The sequence below is a fragment of the Gadus chalcogrammus genome, chromosome 17, assembly GCF_026213295.1.
Source record: "Gadus chalcogrammus isolate NIFS_2021 chromosome 17, NIFS_Gcha_1.0, whole genome shotgun sequence".
Taxonomy (NCBI): domain Eukaryota; kingdom Metazoa; phylum Chordata; class Actinopteri; order Gadiformes; family Gadidae; genus Gadus; species Gadus chalcogrammus.
The window spans coordinates 17,338,982-17,360,946 of NC_079428.1; the positions used below are offsets into that span (position 1 = coordinate 17,338,982).

The 21,965-nt window shown below is 45.5% G+C and overlaps 2 protein-coding genes and 2 long non-coding RNA genes across 5 annotated transcripts in view; 3 read left to right on the forward strand and 1 right to left on the reverse strand.

Annotated features, from left to right (window-relative positions):
- LOC130369646 (uncharacterized) overlaps window positions 1–21,965 on the forward strand; it is a 196,225-nt gene that overhangs the window by 86,521 nt on the left and 87,739 nt on the right. The gene's annotated exons all lie outside the window — the stretch shown is intronic.
- Window positions 2,972–3,701, forward strand: LOC130369691 (uncharacterized). The gene is made up of 3 exons (XR_008892881.1): window positions 2,972–3,027; window positions 3,151–3,313; window positions 3,490–3,701. It is a non-coding gene; the product is annotated as an uncharacterized LOC130369691 (long non-coding RNA).
- On the forward strand, window positions 5,137–6,424 carry LOC130369682 (uncharacterized). Its single transcript, XR_008892873.1, has 4 exons — window positions 5,137–5,265; window positions 5,490–5,557; window positions 5,803–5,846; window positions 6,278–6,424. It is a non-coding gene; the product is annotated as an uncharacterized LOC130369682 (long non-coding RNA).
- On the reverse strand, window positions 10,975–13,418 carry LOC130369652 (uncharacterized). Its single transcript, XM_056575150.1, has 8 exons — window positions 13,368–13,418; window positions 12,879–13,223; window positions 12,605–12,722; window positions 12,430–12,521; window positions 12,231–12,348; window positions 11,955–12,050; window positions 11,649–11,837; window positions 10,975–11,436 (listed from the first exon to the last, which is right to left on the reverse strand). The coding sequence occupies exons 1-8, from the start codon at window positions 13,380–13,382 to the stop codon at window positions 11,249–11,251; spliced, it is 1,161 nt and encodes a 386-aa protein (XP_056431125.1). The 5' UTR covers window positions 13,383–13,418; the 3' UTR covers window positions 10,975–11,248.

Consider the following 21,965-nt stretch of genomic DNA (forward strand, 5'->3'; position numbering starts at 1 on the left):
CGGTATCACGCCATTGCGTGCTCCTGCGCACGAACGTTAATCTATTGAAGCGTGTTCCCGAGCACGATAGTCCGACTTTTTGCGTGTTACACAAAACGAATGTAAACCAATGCATTCTGAATGGGAGTGTTCTAAGACAATTAACGTGCTCCACAAAACGCTACGAGAGAGAGAGAAAGAGAGAGCGGGAGGGACAGAGAGAGAGAGAGAGAGCGAGAGAGAGGCTTCAGAAAGGGTGTGCGCAGATAGTACAGTGCACCCTAGTTATGTTTATGCCAAAACCTATATATATAATTAGGCTATAATTATATTATTTAGCGTGTAATGAGACAATCTATAGCCAAATTGTCGAAGATGCCCGAGAATCTTCGGGGATATCAGCATGGGAAATCGGCGAATCAGACCCATGAATCTATTGTAGCGACCCTGGGACAGTTAAATAGTTTGTGTGTTATGTGTTACATTATATTTCGTTGTCCGTTATGCCAGTTGTTCTATGTGCATGTATTGTAATGTTATTCTTGTCAAACAGCGTGTGGGGCGAATCATTAGGTCAGCTGGGGGTGGGCCTTGGAAGAACAGGAGGGTGGGGGCCTGCACGCGAGTGAGACCGTGTTGCCGGGGTAACCGGGGTTTGTTTGGGTCCGGTTTTCAGCTGTTGGTTTCAATGTTGTTACAATGTTACGGGTTTCAGTGACCTGGTTTTTGGTCCATTAAAACTACCTTCAACTAATGACTCGACATGATTATGTCACCGGCGAGGTCGTTACACTATAAAGAAACACGTCATCTCAAGCGGGAGAGAACGTTTGCGGTGCTGGTTTGTGTCACCAACCCAGCAACCCAGTCGCCAAGAAAAAACGTTGACGGTGTACGTTTCCATGAACACTGGATACGTAGCATTTCAACGTAAAAAATAGCGTGTTATACCTACAGTATCCCGTGTGCCGCTGTGGAGGCGGGTTTCGGGGTTTGGGACACGATTGTTTAGGGGGGGGGGGGGAGATGCTGTTGTTGACCGGGGAGGGGGGGGGGGGGGGGGGGAAGACACGTTTGTTGAGGGGGGACGACGACACACGATTGTAGGGGGGGGGGGGGGGGGGACACACGTTAGTTGAAGGGGGGGGGGGGGGGGGGTGGACACGTTTGTTGAGGGGGGGAGACACGTTTGTAGGGGGGGGGCACGCTCGACAACGAGAGTTGGTTTTTATTGAACGCTCGACAACGAGAGTTGGTTTTTATTGAACGAGACTTCAACACGGAACAGCTGCACGAAACGATGGTCACGTCACTCTCGGTGACGGTGTCGACAATAATGAACACACGAACAATGTTAATAGAACAAAACACAACCACATAACATCCCGAACCCATTAACCCCACTTAATCCTAACAACAAAACAAGTTAACAAAAGCCCCATTTGTCAACTGAGAACCCCAATTCCCAGAATCCCCCGCGGCTCCGGAACACGGCGTAGCTTATATTAATCTTTATTATCTGAATGGGAAATGCAATATTTTAGGACAGATACACCATTAAACGCGTCTCTAATGACATTTCTAGCGAGAAATGTACATTTTCCTTACATAATCTTCAGTCAGTGAATGTGTATGATCTTTATTAATCTTTATTATCTGAATGGGAAATGCAATATTTTAGGACAGATACACCATTAAACGCATTTCTAATGACTTTTCTAGCGAGAAATGTACATTTTCCTTACATAATCTTCAGTCAGTGAATGTGTATGATCTTTATTAATCTTTATTATCTGAATGGGAAATGCAATATTTTAGGACCGATTCACCGTTAAACGTGTTTCTAATAACATTTCTAGCGAGAAATATACTTTTTACTTGCATAATCTTCAGTCAGTGATTGTGTCTGATCTTTAGTTTTATAGTTATTAGGATTTGATCGGCTCGCTCGCATGTTTCAACGACGTCAGGTTGCTTTCGCTAAACTAGCAGCTCACGTGCTTCCTGTGTTTGTGTTATTAAACTGTTACTTTATGTAACTTTTAATGATATCATCTTGTTAGAAACACGTATATCTGAGAGCCAACCCAGTCGCCAAAAGCATACGTTGACAGTGTACTTTTCGTGAACACTGGATTACGTCGCATTTCAACATAAAATAGCGTGTTATACACACACACGCACGCACACGCACAGACACACACACAGACACACACACACACACACACACACACACACACACACACACACACACACACGCACACACACACGCACACACACACGCGCACGCACGCACGCACACACACGCACACGGTCGTGCGCAGGAGCACGCAATCGCGTGATACCGGGTTGAAAGAAAGACGTCAACTCTGGAGTGACCGAAAATTTGCGGTGCTGGTTTGTGTGACGTAAGTACAACTAGGTGATTGACTGCTATTTAAAAACGGTTGAATGCTTGAAATACTAAGATTATGGAGTTGATAGTGCAAATAATTATATTCCCGTTGTCAAAGAATATTAACAGGTATTAACAGCTAATAACAGATCACAAAAGCGTTGCTTCATAGGCTAATGTAGGCCTACGTCGCCACCTGTCCCTCGGGTAGGCTAGCTAGTTCGTTAGTAATTGAAATTGAACAATGAGAAAGGCTTAGATAAGTACCATACACAGCATCATGTTAGAAGGTAATTTACACATTTTGTTTTTAGTGATTTACTTTTTTCTCCCTGCAGCTTCAAATAAGCATCATACATCTTAACTATCTCTCTGCCAATCTAATATTTTATATCTATAATCTTTCTTATCTATCTACTATCTGTGTATCTAATCTGTTTTATTTATCTGTCTATTCGGTTTGTCTGTGTCTTTGTAAATTAGGTAATCTTTCAATATGCCAGGCAGCACATGTAAGACATGCCCCTCCTGCAAAACCATTCTGCCTTGCGCTAAAAAGGTTTGCAGCCACTGAGGCTAAGCGGGAAGAGTGGGCGTCTTCCCGCAAGAAGAACCACAACATGGCTGTTGTCAAGCAGGAAATGTTCCTCCTGGTATGTAAACAATTCAGATTAATTATGTTCTACCTTTAACTGTCTGAATCACTATTGCTTTGAATAGTAGGTCTTTTTTGATTACTACAGGCAAAACATTAACATGCTGTGATTTCCTTACAGCTCGAAAAGCTTCAAGCAGCAGGATATAAACCTGTCCTGCTGCTTGGAAAAGCCACTAAAAAGAGCCATGTGGTCAAGGTGTTCACACCTCGTTGCACATTGGCCACATTTGCGGAGGAGTCCCTCAAAAAAATGGGCTCCATCCATGAGTACATTTGTCAAGGTATGATTCTTTATTTTTATAAATTCCACACACCCTCTGCTTTGTTTACCAAAATACTAACTGCATCTTGTTATTTTTCCACCACATTCATTTTTATCATGGAACTATTGCTACAATTTTTTTGGTTGCCATTTGCAATTTAATAACCCTTTGCAACACTTTTCAAACTTGCACAGGATGGACCCCTTTTGCAAGTGGGACTGCAGAGGGGCCAGAAGAGGGCAGGGGGACCACTCAGGTGAAGACATACAGGAATATCTATGACAATTAAAGAGGCTAATCCTATATATTGTTATATACTGCATATATACTCCAATATATTATGCTACAAATTACAATATACTAAGTCAGCTGTATAAGTGCTAACCTCTTTTCATGTTTGTTTATGGTTATTTATGTGTATAGATGTGTATAGATCTGTATGGTCTTAATTTCATATTTTTTAAAACTGAATTTACACTTGCACTGTTGAAGTTCCACTGTTGGACTTTGAGTGAGTGTTATCTTATGTCATCTTAGATGGACATGGACATGGGAGAGGTGGAGGACAGGGCCGTGCAGGTGGAGGAGGGGGAGGAGGTGGCCCTGCAGGTGGAGGAGGGGGAGGAGGTGGCCCTGCAGTTGGAGGAGGTGGCCCTGCAGTTGGAGGAGGTGGCCCTGCAGTTGGAGGAGGTGGAGGAGGTGGCCCTGCAGGTGGAGGAGGGGGAGGAGGTGGCCCTGCAGTTGGAGGAGGTGGCCCTGCAGTTGGAGGAGGTGGCCCTGCAGTTGGAGGAGGTGGCCCTGCAGTTGGAGGAGGTGGCCCTGCAGTTGGAGGAGGTGGCCCTGCAGGTGGAAGAGGTGGAGGAGGTGGCCCTGCAGTTGGAGGAGGTGGCCCTGCAGGTGGAGGAGGGGGAGGAGGTGGCCCTGCAGGTGGAGGAGGTGGCCCTGCAGGTGGAGGAGGTGGCCCTGCAGGTGGAGGAGGGGGAGGAGGTGGCCCTGCAGGTGGAGGAGGGGGAGGAGGTGGCCCTGCAGTTGGAGGAGGTGGCCCTGCAGGTGGAGGAGGGGGAGGAGGTGGCCCTGCAGTTGGAGGAGGTGGCCCTGCAGGTGGAGGAGGGGGAGGAGGTGGCCCTGCAGGTGGAGGAGGTGGCCCTGCAGGTGGAGGAGGTGGCCCTGCAGGTGGAGGAGGTGGCCCTGCAGGTGGAGGAGGTGGCCCTGCAGGTGGAGGAGGTGGCCCTGCAGGTGGAGGAGGTGGCCCTGCAGGTGGAGGAGGGGGCCCTGCAGGTGGAGGAGGGGGCCCTGCAGGTAGAGGAGGTGGCCCTGCAGTTGGAGGAGGTGGCCCTGCAGGTGGAGGAGGTGGCCCTGCAGGTGGAGGAGGTGGCCCTGCAGGTGGAAGAGGTGGCCCTGCAGGTGGAGGAGGGGGCCCTGCAGGTGGAGGAGGGGGCCCTGCAGGTGGAGGAGGTGGCCCTGCAGGTGGAGGAGGTGGAGGAGGTGGCCCTGCAGGTGGAGGAGGTGGCCCTGCAGGTGGAGGAGGGGGCCCTGCAGGTGGAGGAGGGGGCCCTGCAGGTGGAGGAGGGGGCCCTGCAGGTAGAGGAGGTGGCCTACCCGGACACGGAAGGACCAGGTATGGATTTTTCAATTAAAGCATGCATGAGAAGGTACTAAGTGTCATACAAATAAACATCATTGCCTGAATGAGTAATATTTTATTTTCCATTCCAACAGCGGTCTCTACTGTGCAGAGGAAGCGGAGGAGAAAAGGAATGTTCAGAATGTCTGTACAGATCGAATTGCTAATTGACTACTATTCTTTTCACCATAGCATTACATTTATTGTAGTTATTTTGGAAAAAGGACTGTAATAAGAATGTTGGTTATGACCATTTGAGTCTTTGTTTGAATACCTCAACATTTCTTTCCTACAGAGCATCACAGCCAGAAGGGGCTTGAAAAAAGGAATAAGACTTTACCGAAGAGTAAGATGAAATAGTTTGTAACGATCAGAGCACTGACAAACCCTTTACACAATTTATAATTATGGAATTGTAAATTATTCTCCTGTGTATTCATAGCAGCGATTACAGCATTAATACAGTATTAATAATTACTGTTATTGATTTTATATTTGCGGTATTTTATATTTGCCGGTGGATAAGCATAGATGGTTTTGTTGTGAAAAACATGTTTTTTATATTTTCAGATTGCCCCTACCATATTGGTCGTGACTCCTTCGAAATAAGGAGTTACGGGAAGGAGAGGATGAGAAAGGTTTGACAGACCCATAAAGACCCAGCAAAAACACATGCGTGATTAACTGTAGGAATGACATTCTCGCTGATTGATCATGAGCATGCATATCAAGTGCATACTGTAAATGTAATTTACTCATGTATACAAGTAATTTGCATAAATATTTTGGAATAGTACCTTCAATGCATTTTGTCTATCAAACTCATAGGCTAACACTGAATTTATTATCTTACTACTGAATTTATGGTTCCTTTCCTTGATAGGGCATTAAAGAAGTCCTTGTTGATTGGCAGCCTTGCCCAGTTTGGTATGTATTTAATTTGGTTTCTTTCTGTTTCACTGGGTTTTTTTAAATCACTTCATTGCTTTTCCGAGTATTCTATATTATACCATATTATTTTGCACCATCTTGGTGCAAAATAGCTGCTGCTATTTTAACGTTTAACAGTAGTTCTTCCACCAAACACACTTGCCAACCAGATTTCCTATCAAGTGGTTTCATCATTCCCTTTCTTATGTGTCATACACTATTACATTATTAGATCTTGAATTATTAGAAAATGACTTGAAAGTGTGGTATTGCTCAAGAACAAAAATGTGCAAAGATTGGGCTTGATTTGTAATTGCCTTTATAGATGAGAATCAATATAAAGTAGGTATATACTGTGTGTTATGTAAGTGGAGTTCGACCAATCATCACAAAACGGTTCATTGATATATTATTTGTTCTCTTTTCAGTGGGAAGGAGTGGGCCAGGTCCTGGCAGCCAAAAGATTTGAATTAGTCCCCCTGCCCTCTTCAAATAAAAACATATTTTCAGTCTTTCTAGAATGTGGTGCTACTCCTGATACATGATTGCCCTGCCATTCAAATGTGGTCACTAAGAGCTTAATGACACACACACACATATATATATATATATATATATATATATATATGTATGGACACAACAGTTAATATAAATATGAATTCCAGTCTGTAGGCAGTACATGGTGGGTAAAGTTAAAGTAACTCAAAAGTTGTGGGCTGAAGGGTCTCTAGGTAATAGAGTAGTAGCAGCAATTAATTGAGTATTTAATCCATTCAATGTATTTAAGATATGCATCCAGGTATAATTGCAAATGGCTATATTGTATAGAAAATATTGATTTTAAACATACAAGTGCAAGCAGGGCCTACTGAATGTCAATTTAGTCACAACAGATTATTAAAATATAGTGCTGATAGATCTTTATTCAACACCAAAACACCAGATTCTCTTGGATGATTAAGTTAGCTGCTACGTCAAACCAACCATGGTGTGGTGGTGGTTTCATATATGTGAAAGGGCATTCAAATATAGCCTACTACAATAATAATAATAATACATTTTATTTGTAAATCACTTTTCATAAAAATAATCTCAAAGTGCTACAACAAAACACGAAGGGCAATAACACAATAAAATAAATAATAATAATCTAAGGACCATAGGTGTTATAGGGTGTACCGATGAGAAGGCTGTTACAGTAATCAAGCCTGGAGGGGATTAAGGCGTGGACGAGTTTCTCTGCGTCAGAGAAGGTGAGGATTGGGCAGAGTTTTGATCAATGATCAATTAGGAGGCCGAAGCCCTAAAGGACAACCCTGTCTCATGAAAATTACGTTCCCAGAGAACTATTCGGCATTCTCAATTACGTTTGTCTGAAAACGTATTTTGTCTCGACAGAAAAACATGGTGGCTAAGCCTATGATGGTTGCTATGGACGCTGAAACTAGCAGCCCGAATGCCGTTTAAAGCATGGAAATAAAACCATTGTCTTTGCTGATTATGTTATTTTATGGAACCGTGTAATGATGTTATTTTTCCACACATAAACACAGAACAGTCTGTTCAACCCGGTATCACGCCAAGGCGTGAAATAGATACATTGGTCCACCTCGCAAGGAGTGTTCAGTGTCACGCTATGCCTGACCAAAGCGTGAAGAGATACACGTTTCTTCCGCCCATCTAAATTAATGGAGGAATAGCACCAATAGGGGTCGATACGTTCTCCCAGCATTTGGGGGAAATGGTTACGTATATATATATATATATATATATATATATATATATATATATATATATATATATATTAGATTAGATTAGAAAACTTTATTTATCCCAAAATGGGCAATTTCGTTCACAGTTTCCAGTCTCACATAATAGATTACTTAATAAATACAATAAATAGCAATAGGAGGTAGACAAAAACATATATCAAAGGCAGTCCAACACACACATTTAACTCACAATTCATTTCAGCCCGTCAGTAACAACCACCCTGCCCCCGGAAACACCCAGCAACACTGGTGTGCTCTCCACCTACTCCTTACTTTTGTCATCATTTAGTAACCTGATGGTTGCAGGGATAAAAGAGTGGGAGTACCTCATTGTTCTTGTCCTGATTGAACAGTAGCGCCGCCCTGAAGGCATTAGGCATATATATATATATATATATATATATATATATATATATATATCCAATATTTTAGGACAGATTGACCATTAAACGTGTTTCTAATAACATTTCTAGCGAGAAATATACTTTTTACTTGCATAATCTTCAGTCAGTGAATGTGTCTGATCTTTTGTTCGATAGTTAGTTTTATGGTCTCCCTAGCATGTTTCAAAGACGTCAGGTTGCTAGGGACGCGACGATCTAGTTGTGGGCCAGCAGAGGGTAACATTTATACCGAATTTGGCCTGTAACCAAATGTATGATATGCTATACGTATAGCCTAGTTTATATGTTATAAATATTTGTTATATGGTCTGGTTATACCTGAACTTGGTTAAAGATGTTCAATGGTCAGATACAGATCATGTTATAACGATAATTGAATAAAAGTTATGGTCTACTTATAGATAGAATATTACACGACGTAATAATTGTATACATATAATAGCCTATATTTTAATATTAAATTAATTAATTACAATAACGGCTTTAAACATGTGACATGCCTACGTTTTTTGGGCCTTTTCTTTTCAATGGGCCTGCGTCAACGTCACGTGACTCTCGGCAAACCACGTTGGTTAAAGACGGCAATGGAGCTTGGTTAGGAAATAGAAAGATATACCATGAAAATATCTTCCCGTAACGGGGCAAACAAGGTGTCATTTGTCATCTACGTTTCGAGGCGATTGCAACGGTGCCATGCATGACCATATTTGACTATGTTTCAGGGTAGTAATTAGCTGTCGATTTTGGAGGCCTTTATAGATAATAACCAGCTATAGATTTGCTACCCGATGGAGTTTTCTGACAAATTACATGTTATTTAGCATCTACATTAGCAGCTGAGTCCAATGAGATCAAGCTCGACCTTGTGCCACACAGAGATCATGTCCTAGACCATAGGTGTACCATGTAAAATACAGGGGCCATGTAGTGTAGGGGGCCGTGTAGGGCCGTGGAGTGTCATGCTTTGTGTCATTGGACTCAGCTCAATGTGTAGATGCTAAATAACATGTCATTTGTCACAAACTTTTATCAGGAAGCAAATCAATAGCTGGTCATTATTGATTAAGGCCTCCAATTTCGACAGCTAATTACTACCATTAAACATGTTTGAATGTGTTCATGTGTGGCACCGTTGCAATCGCCTGGAAGCGTAGATGTTGAAGGACATCTTGTTTGCCCTCTTACGCACCGGCCCTACAAGAAATTACTCAGCAAGTGCTCCATCTTGTTGCACCTCACCCAGCGGCTCGCTTGCAAGATTTTGGTCTGAAGTTCTACCCAAACCTACACCCTAGCCATCCAACATGCATATCTGAGAATCAGGCCTCTCTTTAATAATGACAAAAAGTTATGAGAGAAACACACATTAACTTTTTGTTATCTCATAAGCGGCGTGGTGCCGGCTCCTTTTGACCTTTTGACCCCCGACTTCAAAAACGTGGCCACAGGCCAGCTGTGTCTACACACCTTTAGCCACAAATGTACACCTCCATCCCACAAAAAATGGGGACTAGAAACTAACCTCTGTCTTATGTACATTTACTGTACTGTTGGAGGTCACGCCCCTTTGTCGACCTTTTCGAGATAGCTAGGGATGCTAAAATGTTTACACACATTTCCCGGGGCCCCGTGTACGACATATCCGAGATTTGGAGTTCTAGCCCTTAGAGAAAAAAAGTTTTCCCAAATGGAGTGTCATTTGGACAAAGCCCCTCAGAAGTGTAGCCTGCAAGACCTAATGGTTCAGAATGTGGTGGAAAAACAGTTTTTGAGATAGGAAGGTCCTACCGCCCTGAAATTTTAATACCTTATTCTAGGGCCTAACTGGGACCTCCGCACCGAAACTTGGCCCGGTCGGACCCCGAGGGCAGGAAGGGGGGGCCCTTCCTGCCCGAGACTTGGCCCGGTCAGACCCCGAGGGCAGGCCCCCCCTTCCTGCCCTCGGGGTCCGACCGGGCCAAGTTTCGGTGCGGAGGTCCCAGTTAGGCCCTAGAATAAGGTATTAAAATTTCAGGGCGGTAGGACCTTCCTATCTCAAAAACTGTTTTTCCACCACATTCTGAACCATTAGGTCTTGCAGGCTACACTTCTGAGGGGCTTTGTCCAAATGACACTCCATTTGGGAAAACTTTTTTTCTCTAAGGGCTAGAACTCCAAATCTCGGATATGTCGTACACGGGGCCCCGGGAAATGTGTGTAAACATTTTAGCATCTCTAGCTATCTCGAAAAGGTGGGAAAAGGGGCGTGACCTCCAACAGTAGAGTAAATGTATATGACAGAGGTTATGTTTCTAGTCCCCATTTACTGTGGGATGTAGGTGTACATTTGTGGCTTAAGGTGGGTAGACACAGCTGGCCTGTGGACACGTTTTTGAAGTCTGGGGTCAAAAGGTCAAAAGGAGCCGGCACCACACCGCTTATGAGATAACAAAAAGTTAATGTGCATTTCTCTCATAACTTATTGTCCTTATTAAAGTGACTGTCAACGTATGCTTTTGGCGACTGGGTTGCCATACCACAAAGGTTCAAAATAGTTTTTCATCAACCCCCAAACCTTGACATTCTTTCTCATTATAACAAGATATTTCTCGAATCTCATCCACTTCTGAAATTGTATATATGAATGAAATTCATAGTATCCGCGTTTACATGGCACATCTGATCCGCATAGATTTCTATGCGTCATAGATCTCTTCCTAAAATGTGATCCGAATGTACTGTATACATGGCAGTAACAAAAGTGTCCGTTAAGTCTCGTGCATAGAAATCTATGCGGAACAGATGTGTCCATGTCAATAAGGCTAGTGAGGTTATAGCACTATTTATTCTCACCCACCCCATCTTGAATTGAAGAGATAGATTTTTTTATTTTTTTATTTTAAACATAGCAATAACAATGATCATTTGTGTACATCGAGTGAGGCACGAAACCACACCATCAACTAAGTTGCTTGTTCTCTTGCATCTTCCTCATCCTCGCTGGTGTCTGGACTGACCAGGCCCATCGGATCACATTCCTCTTCCTCACAAACGTCAAGGAGGACAGAGGCCAATGGACCTAGAGCAGTCTTACACCGCTGCAGGACCATTTGATGTCGTTCTTCCACTTCCGCAAGTCTTCTTGCCAAGAGACAGTGAAGTCCATTTTCATCTTCTACAAGTAGAGGACAGAAAACCCAACAACGTTAATATATATTGAAACATCCCCCACTAATTGAATACATTAAATGGGATCCCCAAAACTTGTCTTTAACTTACCGTATCTTGCAAGCTCCGTCTTGAGGGCCACTCCCAGGTTCTGCAACCACGTACAGTGCTGGGCCATCTCCAACACCAGGATAGGGAGCTCCTCTTCCAGCCGTGTTTTCAGCATTTCCTGGTCGTGCAGTCGTTTCTTGACCCCGATTGTTACTAATGATCCAAAATATTAAGATCAATACATGAGTATCTGGCATAACATTTAGCAATGCAACCATAATGGAAACAGAATTTAGAAATGATGTTTCTTTCCCAAAATCGTTTTATATATTACAAAACCACCATTATATTTAATATATAATTTCAGGATAGTTCACTATTCCGATATACTGCATGACATTTTAAAAGCATTGAAAAATGCATACCACTGCCATAGTCCTCCCATGGCCATATTGCGCCAGTGCTCTGTCCAGCCAAAGAGTGGTCAACCAAGGCCACATCAATCCTTTTGGAGAGGTCTGCAACAAGACTGTTGTATTTATCAATCTCCTGGAGAAGGCGCTTTTTGTCTTCCGTCAACTTTCTTCGGAGACGATGGCGAAGCTTGTTGCTGTCTAGATTGTTTAGGAGAAACGTAATATGCAGACACAAAAACCTTGTATAGGTTATATTAAAAACAATATAGATACATTGTTAGGTATACCGGATAACTCAAGAAAAAGCCTGCATACCATTCTGACGGTAGAGGGTTTGTTTCTGTTGCTTTAGACCCAGATGGAGACCCTCAATGGACTGCTGGAGAACGTGCAGACCCGTTACTGGGGTCTCTGTAGATATCCGTTAGGGTGAAATTAAGCTCAGTGTACTGTATTCTATACAATGCAACCGAGTTTTCTAGATTTTTGCAGCACTAATGCTTCACTGATTGTGTATTATTTTGATTACCGTTTGAACACAAATGTCTGTAAGGAAACTGCAAAAAGGCATGTATATTGTTCTGTCCTCACCGCTCTCTGCCCATTCCTTGACTTCAGCAATCCACTGTACAGCCATTGCATTTGAGCACTGCAGGTCCTTCTGCAGTTGTGACAGCCTCTCTGCCTCTTCTTCTGCCCTTTTAGATGTCTAAAATATTTACAATAATTACAATAGGAACTCAGTCTGCCTAACAACTGGCACAAAAACATACATGAATATGAAACATACCTTCACATATCTTGTGGAGAGGGCCTTGTGTAGCGTCTCTGCTTTGTGATGGTTCCAACCCATTGCATGCACAGTGAGCATGTCCACACGTGCTGGTATAAGGAGAATTACATTATGTTCTGCAATCTATGAGCAATATTAGATGATAGCATAAACTCAGACCAAAGTGACTTACCTGCTTTTGACATGTACTTTGTTGTCAGGGCACAACGGGAGAGGTAGCTGTTTATTTGCTCCACCTCCTCACCGGCAGTTGTGCCTGCTCCCTTCTGATTCCGACCACTCCATTTTATCTGTTGCAAGGATGGGTGGATTTGGGGTTCATTAGAGCCAATGAAGCAGTTGGAAAACGTGGACAAATATTATGGAAAAGGAATTCAGCTTAAAGCTGTCCATTCCTATAGTAACACATGGCGTATTCATTTGAAAATAACAGATAACAGACATACCTCACACTTGGTAGCATGAGCTCTTGCATGCATGATGCTCAGGAAGGGCTTCATTTCTGTGAGGCTCTTGAGAGCTGGAATGACCGAAGCAACTTTTTGTAGGTATGGCCAGTATTTGCATGCCACATCCATAGCAAAAAACTGTGCCTTGCTTGGGAGAAGCTCCCTTTGGAGATACATAGGATACGCAAATATCTCTCCTCGGTACATGTTAAGGGCTTTTAAAAGGAAGCCATGCCGACACACCGCAACCTCAACGCCTTCCTCATCCAGTTTAGAGGCCCGCCTAGAGGTCTCCCTTGCTGCTGCCCATTGAGAGTCTCCACATGTGCCTCTCCCCTTTATCTGTGAATATAGTGCATACACATATTGTTAATGTAATTCACGACAAAAGAGTAGGGAGTATGGAATACTTCTAGAAGTCCAGGAAATGCAATGATTCCTTTAGTAACAGAACTATTTGAGTGTTTAAACTTAGCTTAAACTTACATTCTTCACCGCCATCTGTATTGTGTTGACAAAATCAGACACCTCACTGTCTTTGGCTATAGCCAAAGACAGTACACGCTAAATAATATAATTATAGCCTAATTATATATATAGGTTTTGGCATAAACATAACTAGGGTGCACTGTAGGTATCTGCGCACACCCTTTCTGAAGCCTCTCTCTCGCTCTCTCTCTCTCTCTCTGTCCCTCCCGCTCTCTCTTTCTCTCTCTCTCGTAGCGTTTTGTGGAGCACGTTAATTGTCTTAGAACACTCCCATTCAGAATGCATTGGTTTACATTTCGTTTTGTGTAACACGCAAAAAGTCGGACTATCGTGCTCTGGAACACGCTTCAATAGATTAACGTTCGTGCGCAGGAGCACGCAATGGCGTGATACCGGGTTGGTATATAATGTATTTAGAAATAAGTTTACATTGAGACTTGTAACATAAAATGTGGCAATAGGGTGTAACTTACAGTTCTGGACAGGCTGATGGTGGAGTCCTCCGACACCCCCCCCCCCCCCCCCCCCCGTCGTGTAGCCACTTGTTTCGGCCATCTGAAAAAAATAGTGGTTAAGTTTTGTATAATTAGTCATGAATGGCCGAGTTAATAAAAAGGAAAAGGCCACACACACACACACCCTGGAGAGCTCCGGTCAGTCCAATTTTGATGCCCTTTTCCCGGATTACCCCGAGGCTCCTCACACACCCTCTGGACGTATTAAAATCACTTTTGGGCACCGTGGAGACCCTGCAAAGCGCTGCTTTGGTAAAGTGCTATCACTTCGCTGCTATCACTGATATGCTGCTATCACTTCTGTGTATTATATTATTATTATTAATGTCTACTTTATCTTTTTCTATATGTTAAATGTGTATGTCTATGAGTATGTCAGAAAACCTGGCGGTGGTGACAAAAAACTACCCACATGATCTGCATGAGTTGTTCAAATTAGCTAACTTCTTTCCACTTTGTTGCTAGCTACTTCAGACCTCTAATTAGAAAGCAAACATTTAAGGTATAATCTAATATTCTAATATTTGTATACAAAAGTGACAGTGTTGACATGTTATGGTAGTGACAGCAGCAGTGTCTAAAAATATGAAGTGGAGAAAAAAGCGAATTTACATGAGCTTGAGCAATTTGAAATAATGTAAATAGAGCAGAAGGTTTGAAAAGAGGGTCCTCAGGAATATAGTTGACTTTGTAGGTGTACAATTGTAATGCTTATGGTAAATATCTGTCCCTGCAGCTAGAGGTTCTGGACGTTCCGGTCCCTCTGGTCCAGCTGTTCCCGCAACCCGCCCCTGGAGCCTGGAGCCTGGTCTGCCGCCCAACGGCGCAGGTCGGAGAGGATTTGGATTGACAGGCTGGGGACCATGCAACCCCTTGGTTTGAACGTTGGGGTGGGTCGGGGACCCCTGGGGAGCGGCCTGATGATGGCCCGTGCCAGCGCCGCCACCGTGGCGTCGTTAATTGCTGACTGTCCTAACCCTAACCCTCTCCCTCACCTGACCCTAACCCTAACCCCGACCCTCTCCCGGTCCTAAACCTAACCCTTCCCACCCCTGACCCTAACCCCAACCCCCTCCCTTACCTAGCCCTTACCCTGACTCCGCCCCCTGGCCCTAAACCTAACCTCTCCCACCCCTGACCCTAACCCCAACCTCTCCCTTCCCTACCCCCCAAAGGCCCCCTTACATGACCTCCACCCCAGCCCCCCACAAAGGATCCCCCTTTCTTATTTTTCTTACCATGTGTTTGTGTTTATTCTGCCCCCCTGCCCCAGCCCCCCTTCGTTCCCCTATTTTTTTATTTTTCATACATTCCTATTTACAAACAATATTACTTTTAATATGGTTTCCAAATGCACCCTGTGTAATTATTCTATTGATGTCCTGTGCCCCCCCTTCCCTGCCATTCTTATTTATTCAAGCGATGACGTTACCACATCATTCCTTAAAAGTGCTTTAATGTACTCTTCAAACCTCGACAGTACATTGATTTGACCCACTGTTTTAATAGGAACGCATGGTTTTGGTCTATTTGGCGACACCTGCTGACCACGGGGAACGAAAACACTCTGCGGCCATTTTGGTCCGAACTCTTTAAGTTTTTCGGCTCAATTTGTAGCTTTTTGTCTTTTGTTCTCCGCTGGTTCGTCTTGTGTTCTACTTTTACTATTTATCGTCACACATTTCGATTTTTGTGACCCCTAATACCGCTCTTATTTAATATTTTGTTTACGTTTCTGCCCAAGGAGGCCGCCATCTTGGATCTCCAACATTAATATGGTTTGGAGTCACTTAGCACCCCCTGTTGGTGACCCAAATTCATTATAACACCACGGTTCTCCATGCTCCATCTCCTGGATGTTTGATGGTAGTACAACGTACAAAAATAACATTGTTTACACGCTATGTTTTTTTGCGGTTTAATTCGACCTTACGATCGGCCCCCCTACTTTCACCAATTTATTAATTTACCCTCCCGGCTCCCCATTGACCCTTCCTGCGTCTTCCCCCTTTATCTAGGCCCTCAATTTAATTTATTTTATTAGTTTTTTATCGTTCTCCAACCCGTGTCCCCCAGTCCCCTCTCATTCATCTCCCATCCCCTACTCACCTGCTGCTTCCTCTTCCCTATTGTATATATGTAATTTAAAATGTATATATAATGCAAATAAGGATGCTTCTAATGTTTGAACCGTATTTACGGTCACATTATTACACATTTTATTATTCGGGGCACGTTCGATCTTTCATGTTTTTATTCTTTTCTGTTATATTTTTTTTGTCCTCCACTGTAATAATTTAATGCAACGGGGTCATTTGATTATGTTTTTATTAAATTCTGTCGCGAGCTGTCAGTCCAACACCACCCGGTTTAGGGACAATCAGCGACCACTGCTGGCGGCTCCGGAAGGTGCAGGCACCATGGTCCTCCTCACTCCACCTGCTGGTGACAAAATTATGCTACATTGTTGCATTATTGCACAATTACATTTGAAAATTCAACCTCCCTATTGGCCCAATTCAAATCTCAAAGCTGTTTATCCTCCTGACCCCCCATTGGCTCTCCACCCCAAATTTCAAAATTGTTGTGATGCACCGGCCCCCCATTGTATGCCTCTACCCCAGATGTCAACTTTCCCCTCCCTCTGTTGTGTGTCTATAAAAGTATTTGTTTTTGTGCTGTCACATTTGTGCTCTGTTACCTCGGTTTGCGTGGACTCTCTGTCATAGGGTCTGTTTCTATTGCTACTAAATTTGTACCTGATGAAGTCAGTTATTTGACGAAACGTCGTACTAGCATACAGCAGCCTAATTTCCTAAAAATAAATACGGATATTGGCTGGATCGCACTTGTCTTATTACCTTACAGTTTAGCTTAGCTTCATTCCGTTATCGTTCGAGTTCCTGCACTGCTCGAAGAGAACCATGCATCCCAACGACCCCCTAACCAACGGTGAGTGGACCCTGGTCCAACGGGGACGCCGAAGACGGGCTCCTCGGGACCCCCACTACCCCCCACCGCTGATGAACTCCTCCGCGTGGGCTGCACCTGCCCCGGAGGCCCGCTTCTGTCATTTTGACAACAGACATGAACGCCTCTGGGCTCCACGCCATCCGTCTCCCAGGCGATGGGAGCAACACGCGAGACCCGGTAGGGACTGGTCTCCCTACGGGCCTGCCCGTCACCACCACCACGAGGGCTGGTCTGAGGCCTACAGACCGGCCTACTCGCCGCGAGACGCAGAGGCCTCCCCATCGCCGCGCGCCTGAGACGCGTCGGGCTCCTCGCCACCCTGCGTGGGCTCCGGGCCCCCCCGCCGGACCCCAGAGGACACGGCCACAGGTGAGACCTCCACCTCCGCGTCCTGACCCGCGACCCCCACAACCGGCCCCGACCTCCACGACGCGGGAGGCCTCCGGTGGCTACCGCGGCGCGCACTGGGTCTGCGCGTCCGCTTCCACCCAGGGAGGCGCCGCTCGCCCCGGCTGCTCCGCGATCAGAGGACCCGGACTTCAGTCTGAAGAATCGCCTGATCCTGGCTGCCCTGAAGGCCTCCCACCACCTCGCCAACGCTGAGGGAAGAGGTCATTTTCGGTATACTAAATTGGAGATTTTGGCACACTTTGTGCGAAAAGTTACCCCAATTGAATTGGGGCCCCCAAAATGAAGGGCACTTTGCCCCAAACTGAAGAAAGTGTCCGCTGCTGAATTCAGAACCGGTCACCCGGGGTTACTTTGGGGTCTTTGGACTGCGTCAACGTCATTTTTCCAATAGGGGGCCCTCTCAGACCATTAATGACCAAACATGTACTTTGTACTTCATGACGCATATGATATACGTCACCACACCCGCACTTGGAACTCGGCACAGAGATGGCGATCTCTCTGCTCCACTTCACCACTTTTTTTCAAGGCGAGGATAAAAGCATAGAAACCACTATAAGTCGGGGCACGTGGAGAGTTTTAGTTATGTGCCATCTCTATGTGCCATCTCTGTGCCGAGTTCCAAGTGCAGGTGTGGTGACGTATATCATATGCGTCGAGAGCAGCGAAGAGCTGTAGTTCACAAAGCGGCCTCACATAAAACCTAAAATTATCAAACTTCTTTACAAATTTTTTTAGTTTTCTTTGCATGAAAATCCACAAACAACATATGTGTAATCCAGGGCATATAAAGACTGGGACCAGAAAATAATTATTTTCTCTCCATTGACACCCATTCATATTTTTCGATCTCATAGGTCCCATGAGCTCTACCGGAAGGGGCGTGACTTCGCCACTCTATAGACGCTGTCCACTTCCGTTCAGCCAGACTAGGCAAAGCGTGACCCTGAACACGCCTTGCGATGTGGACCAACGTATCTATTTCACGCCTTGGCGTGATACCGGGTTGGTGTATGTGTGTGTGTGTGTGTGTGTGTGTGTGTGTGTGTGTGTGTGTGTGTGTGTGTGTGTCCATTGCCCAACCCCGCCCATCCTCTGTTTTTTAATAGTTCTGACTGAGTTTTCAAGAAGATTATACAATACATATTAATACACCCCAACTGTTTCTGCGCTGGGTTTTGAAATACCCAAGAAAACCTTGACCCGCGCCTTTGAGGTTTACACCCGCGAATCCGTTTGTAAAACAACCCGTGAAGCTCGCAACCCTGCATCACCGTCACCTTCGCCGTACTGGCAGTGATGGGAAGTTGTCAAATAATTATAATTCATGTATTGTAGGCTATATAACAAGGAATTTATGTATTTTATAACCTTGTTGGTTGTTCAATAAAACGTATTCACGGCCAAGATACGTGTTTCAGACTAAATACGTTAAATGAAACGTTCCCCGAAAGGGAAATATTCCTTAATGACAATAATGTGCTATACGTTGACATTCAACATATCTGGGATACGTTTCAAGCAAACATAATCCTAGAAGTAAATAAATGGCAAAAAATAGGCTGAGATAAACGTATTTGCGATACGTTCAATAAAACGTAATCACGGACAAAATACGGTTTTTGCCAAACGTAATTGAGAATGCCGAATAGTTCTCTGGGAACGTAATTTTGATGAGACAGGGTTGATCAGTTTGAACTGACTTATCTTCAACTGGATCAACCTCCGCAGTGGCCATGAGTCATTAGCACGTCGTCGCCATTTGTGTGTAAGGTAATGACATAATTAGACAGAGAGAGCAGGAGGAGGAGGAGGAGGAGGAGGAGGAGGAGGAGGAGGAGGAGGAGGAGGAGGAGGAGGAGGATGAGGAGGAGGTAGAGGAGGAGGAGGAGGAGGAGGAGGAGGAGGAGGAAGAGGAAGAGGAAGAGGAGGAGGAGGAGGGTGGAGGAGGAGGAGGTGGAGGAGGAGGAGCAGCAGGAGGTAGAGGAGGAGGAGGAGGAGGAGGAGCAGGAGGAGGAAGAAGGGCAGGAGGAGGAGGAGGAGCAGGAGGAGGAGGAAGAGGAGGAGGTGGAGGCGAGGAGGAGGAGGAAGAGGAGGAAGAGGAGGAGGAGGAAGAGGAGGAGGAGGAGGAAGAGGAGGAGGAGGAAGAGGAAGAGGAAGAGGAGGAGGCGGAGGAGGAGGAGGAAGAGGAGGAGGAGGAGGAGGAAGAGGAGGAGGAGGAGCAGAATATAAATATTGCATCGACACAATCGTAGCAGTATAGGAAACAATGCAGATTTGTCGATCCAATGAGCTCCAATGGGCTAAACTCAAAATCCCACAGAGTCGTACTGTACACCTATAGTTGATACTGCAACATTGTTGGAGTTCTGAAAATACACCAATGTTACCTATTTTGGCAAAACACCCAGTGCAGTAATTGCACTGAAGTACAATGAAAAACCTTACAGTAAGAATATGTTTAGACTGTCTTTGGGGGGATGTAATGATGAAATCAGTGCACAAGTACGAAAAGGTAACAAAGCAAATATTTATTGGTTACTGTAATACAGTAAATGTTCAGCTGAACAAAAAAAGCTTTTTGTAGGCCAATAAAAAATATAAAGAAGAATATAAATGAGGTGAAACAGATGTACATGTACATCAGTCTGTACAGTGAGTGAGACCAATTGGTAATTGGGCGTGGCGTTCTGAAGGCCAGTGGTCTCCAGGTGAACCAAGTGGGCTCAATGAGGAGATTTGTGCTTCGAGTTTGGCAAAAATGTGATTTTGAATTTCTTTATGCGTGAAAACAATGGAATAGAGTCTTGTGGTTGATTCATGAGCTTCAAGTTTTCAGAATTGTGTGCATAGTTCCATCTTTTGTGTGTTTCGAGGAAAACGGTAAGACCTGGGACAACCGGGGAGCAGTGATTACCCCCCCTCAGCCTCACCCCCCTCCCCCGCCCCCCCTTCCCCCGCCCTCAGACCCCCACCAAACCTCACCCCCCCCTCCCCCTTACCCCCCGTCAACCTCATCCCCCTCCCCCTCAATCCCCACCCTCCTCTGAACCTCACCCCCCTCACACTCACTCCCCCTCCCTCCCCCAGCCCACCTCACGCACCCTTCATGTTTGTGTGTGTGTGTGTGTGTATGTGTGTATGTGTGTGTGTGTGTTTGTGTGTCTACAACCGACACAGAGATGCTTATGCCACGTTTCCACTGCAGGGTGCGGAACGGATCGGTTCCGCACGGGTTGCGTTTCCACCGCCAAAAGTGGGCGTGACCCGGACTTAGCTGTACCCGTTTAGGCCTCGTTTTCAGTACTCCACCGTTGGGGTACTGAAAACGAGACGAGACGCCTGAAAGGGTCCCGGGAAATTCTAGCTACATACCCCCTCCGTTGATTGGTCGACAGAATCATCACTTGCGGGCGATGTGGGGATTAAAACAAACAAACAGTAGCCTCGAGGTATTATTCTTTACAATTAACATGTCGCGTAAAACGCTTGCTTGGGCGAACAAGGAAGTGGAGACGTTCGTCTGCATTCTTGGGGAGGAAGACGTTGTTTACGATGTTTACGTAGCTGCCGTGGCGATCGACATCCGGCCTTCCACAAAGGGTACTGTCGGCGGTGGAAACGCAACCTCGGAACTGAGCTGGGCTATACCGCCCCCTCCCTACCGGACTGAGGCGAACCGAACCGTACCGCACCCTGCAGTGGAAACGCGGCATTAGTCACCCTCCCTCCATGACACCCCCCCATCAGCCCCCTCCTTCACCCTTCCCCCCCCGCACCCCCACCCCATCACCCTCACCCCCCCTCATCACCCCCCCTCACCCTCCCTCCATCACACCCCCACCCCATCACCCTCACCCCCCCTCATCACCCCCCCTCACCCTCCCTCCAACACACCCCCACCCCATCACCCTCACCCCCCCTCGTCACCCCCCCTCACCCTCCCTCCATCACACCCCCCCCCTCACCCCCACCCGATCACCCTCACCCCCCCCTCGTCACCCCCCCTCACCCTCCCAGCCCACCCTTCATGTGTGTGTGTGTGTGTGTGTGTGTGTGTGTGTGTGTGTGTGTGTGTGTGTGTGTGTGTGTGTGTGTGTGTGTCCAACCGATACAGAGACGCTGAGGCGGTCAACAGGTGGTCACCCTCCCCCAGCCCCAGAGTCCAATCAGACCCAGCCCAGGTGTGCAGCCTCAGCAAGTCACTCATAAGATGGAATAACAGTAATTCACATCCTGAAAGACTTTCTATTAATTTATTTTCATTTCTATAAAAAAACCTTTTTAAAACCTGTCTTTTCCTGTGTTTTAGTGACATCAGAAGTGGGCGTGTCCTCCTATATGTGCTCTGGATAGATCAGTCTACCAGCCTACCCAGCGGACTGTAGGAAACGCTGCTCATCTATCCGTTACACATCTAGGGGGACACGCCCACCTGTGATGAGAGAGAGAGAGAGAGAGAGAGAGGGAAAGAGAGAGAGAGAGAGAGAGAGAGAGAGGGGAGGGAGACAGAGAGAGACAGAGACAGAGACAGAGACAGAGAGAGAGAGAGAGAGAGAGAGAGAGAGAGAGAGAGAGAGAGAGAGACAGAGACAGAGAGAGAGAGAGAGAGAGAGAGAGAGAGAGAGAGAGAGAGAGAGAGAGAGAGAGAGAGAGAGAGAGAGTGTGTGTATCCGGCTCTGTGGGTCCGGAGCGT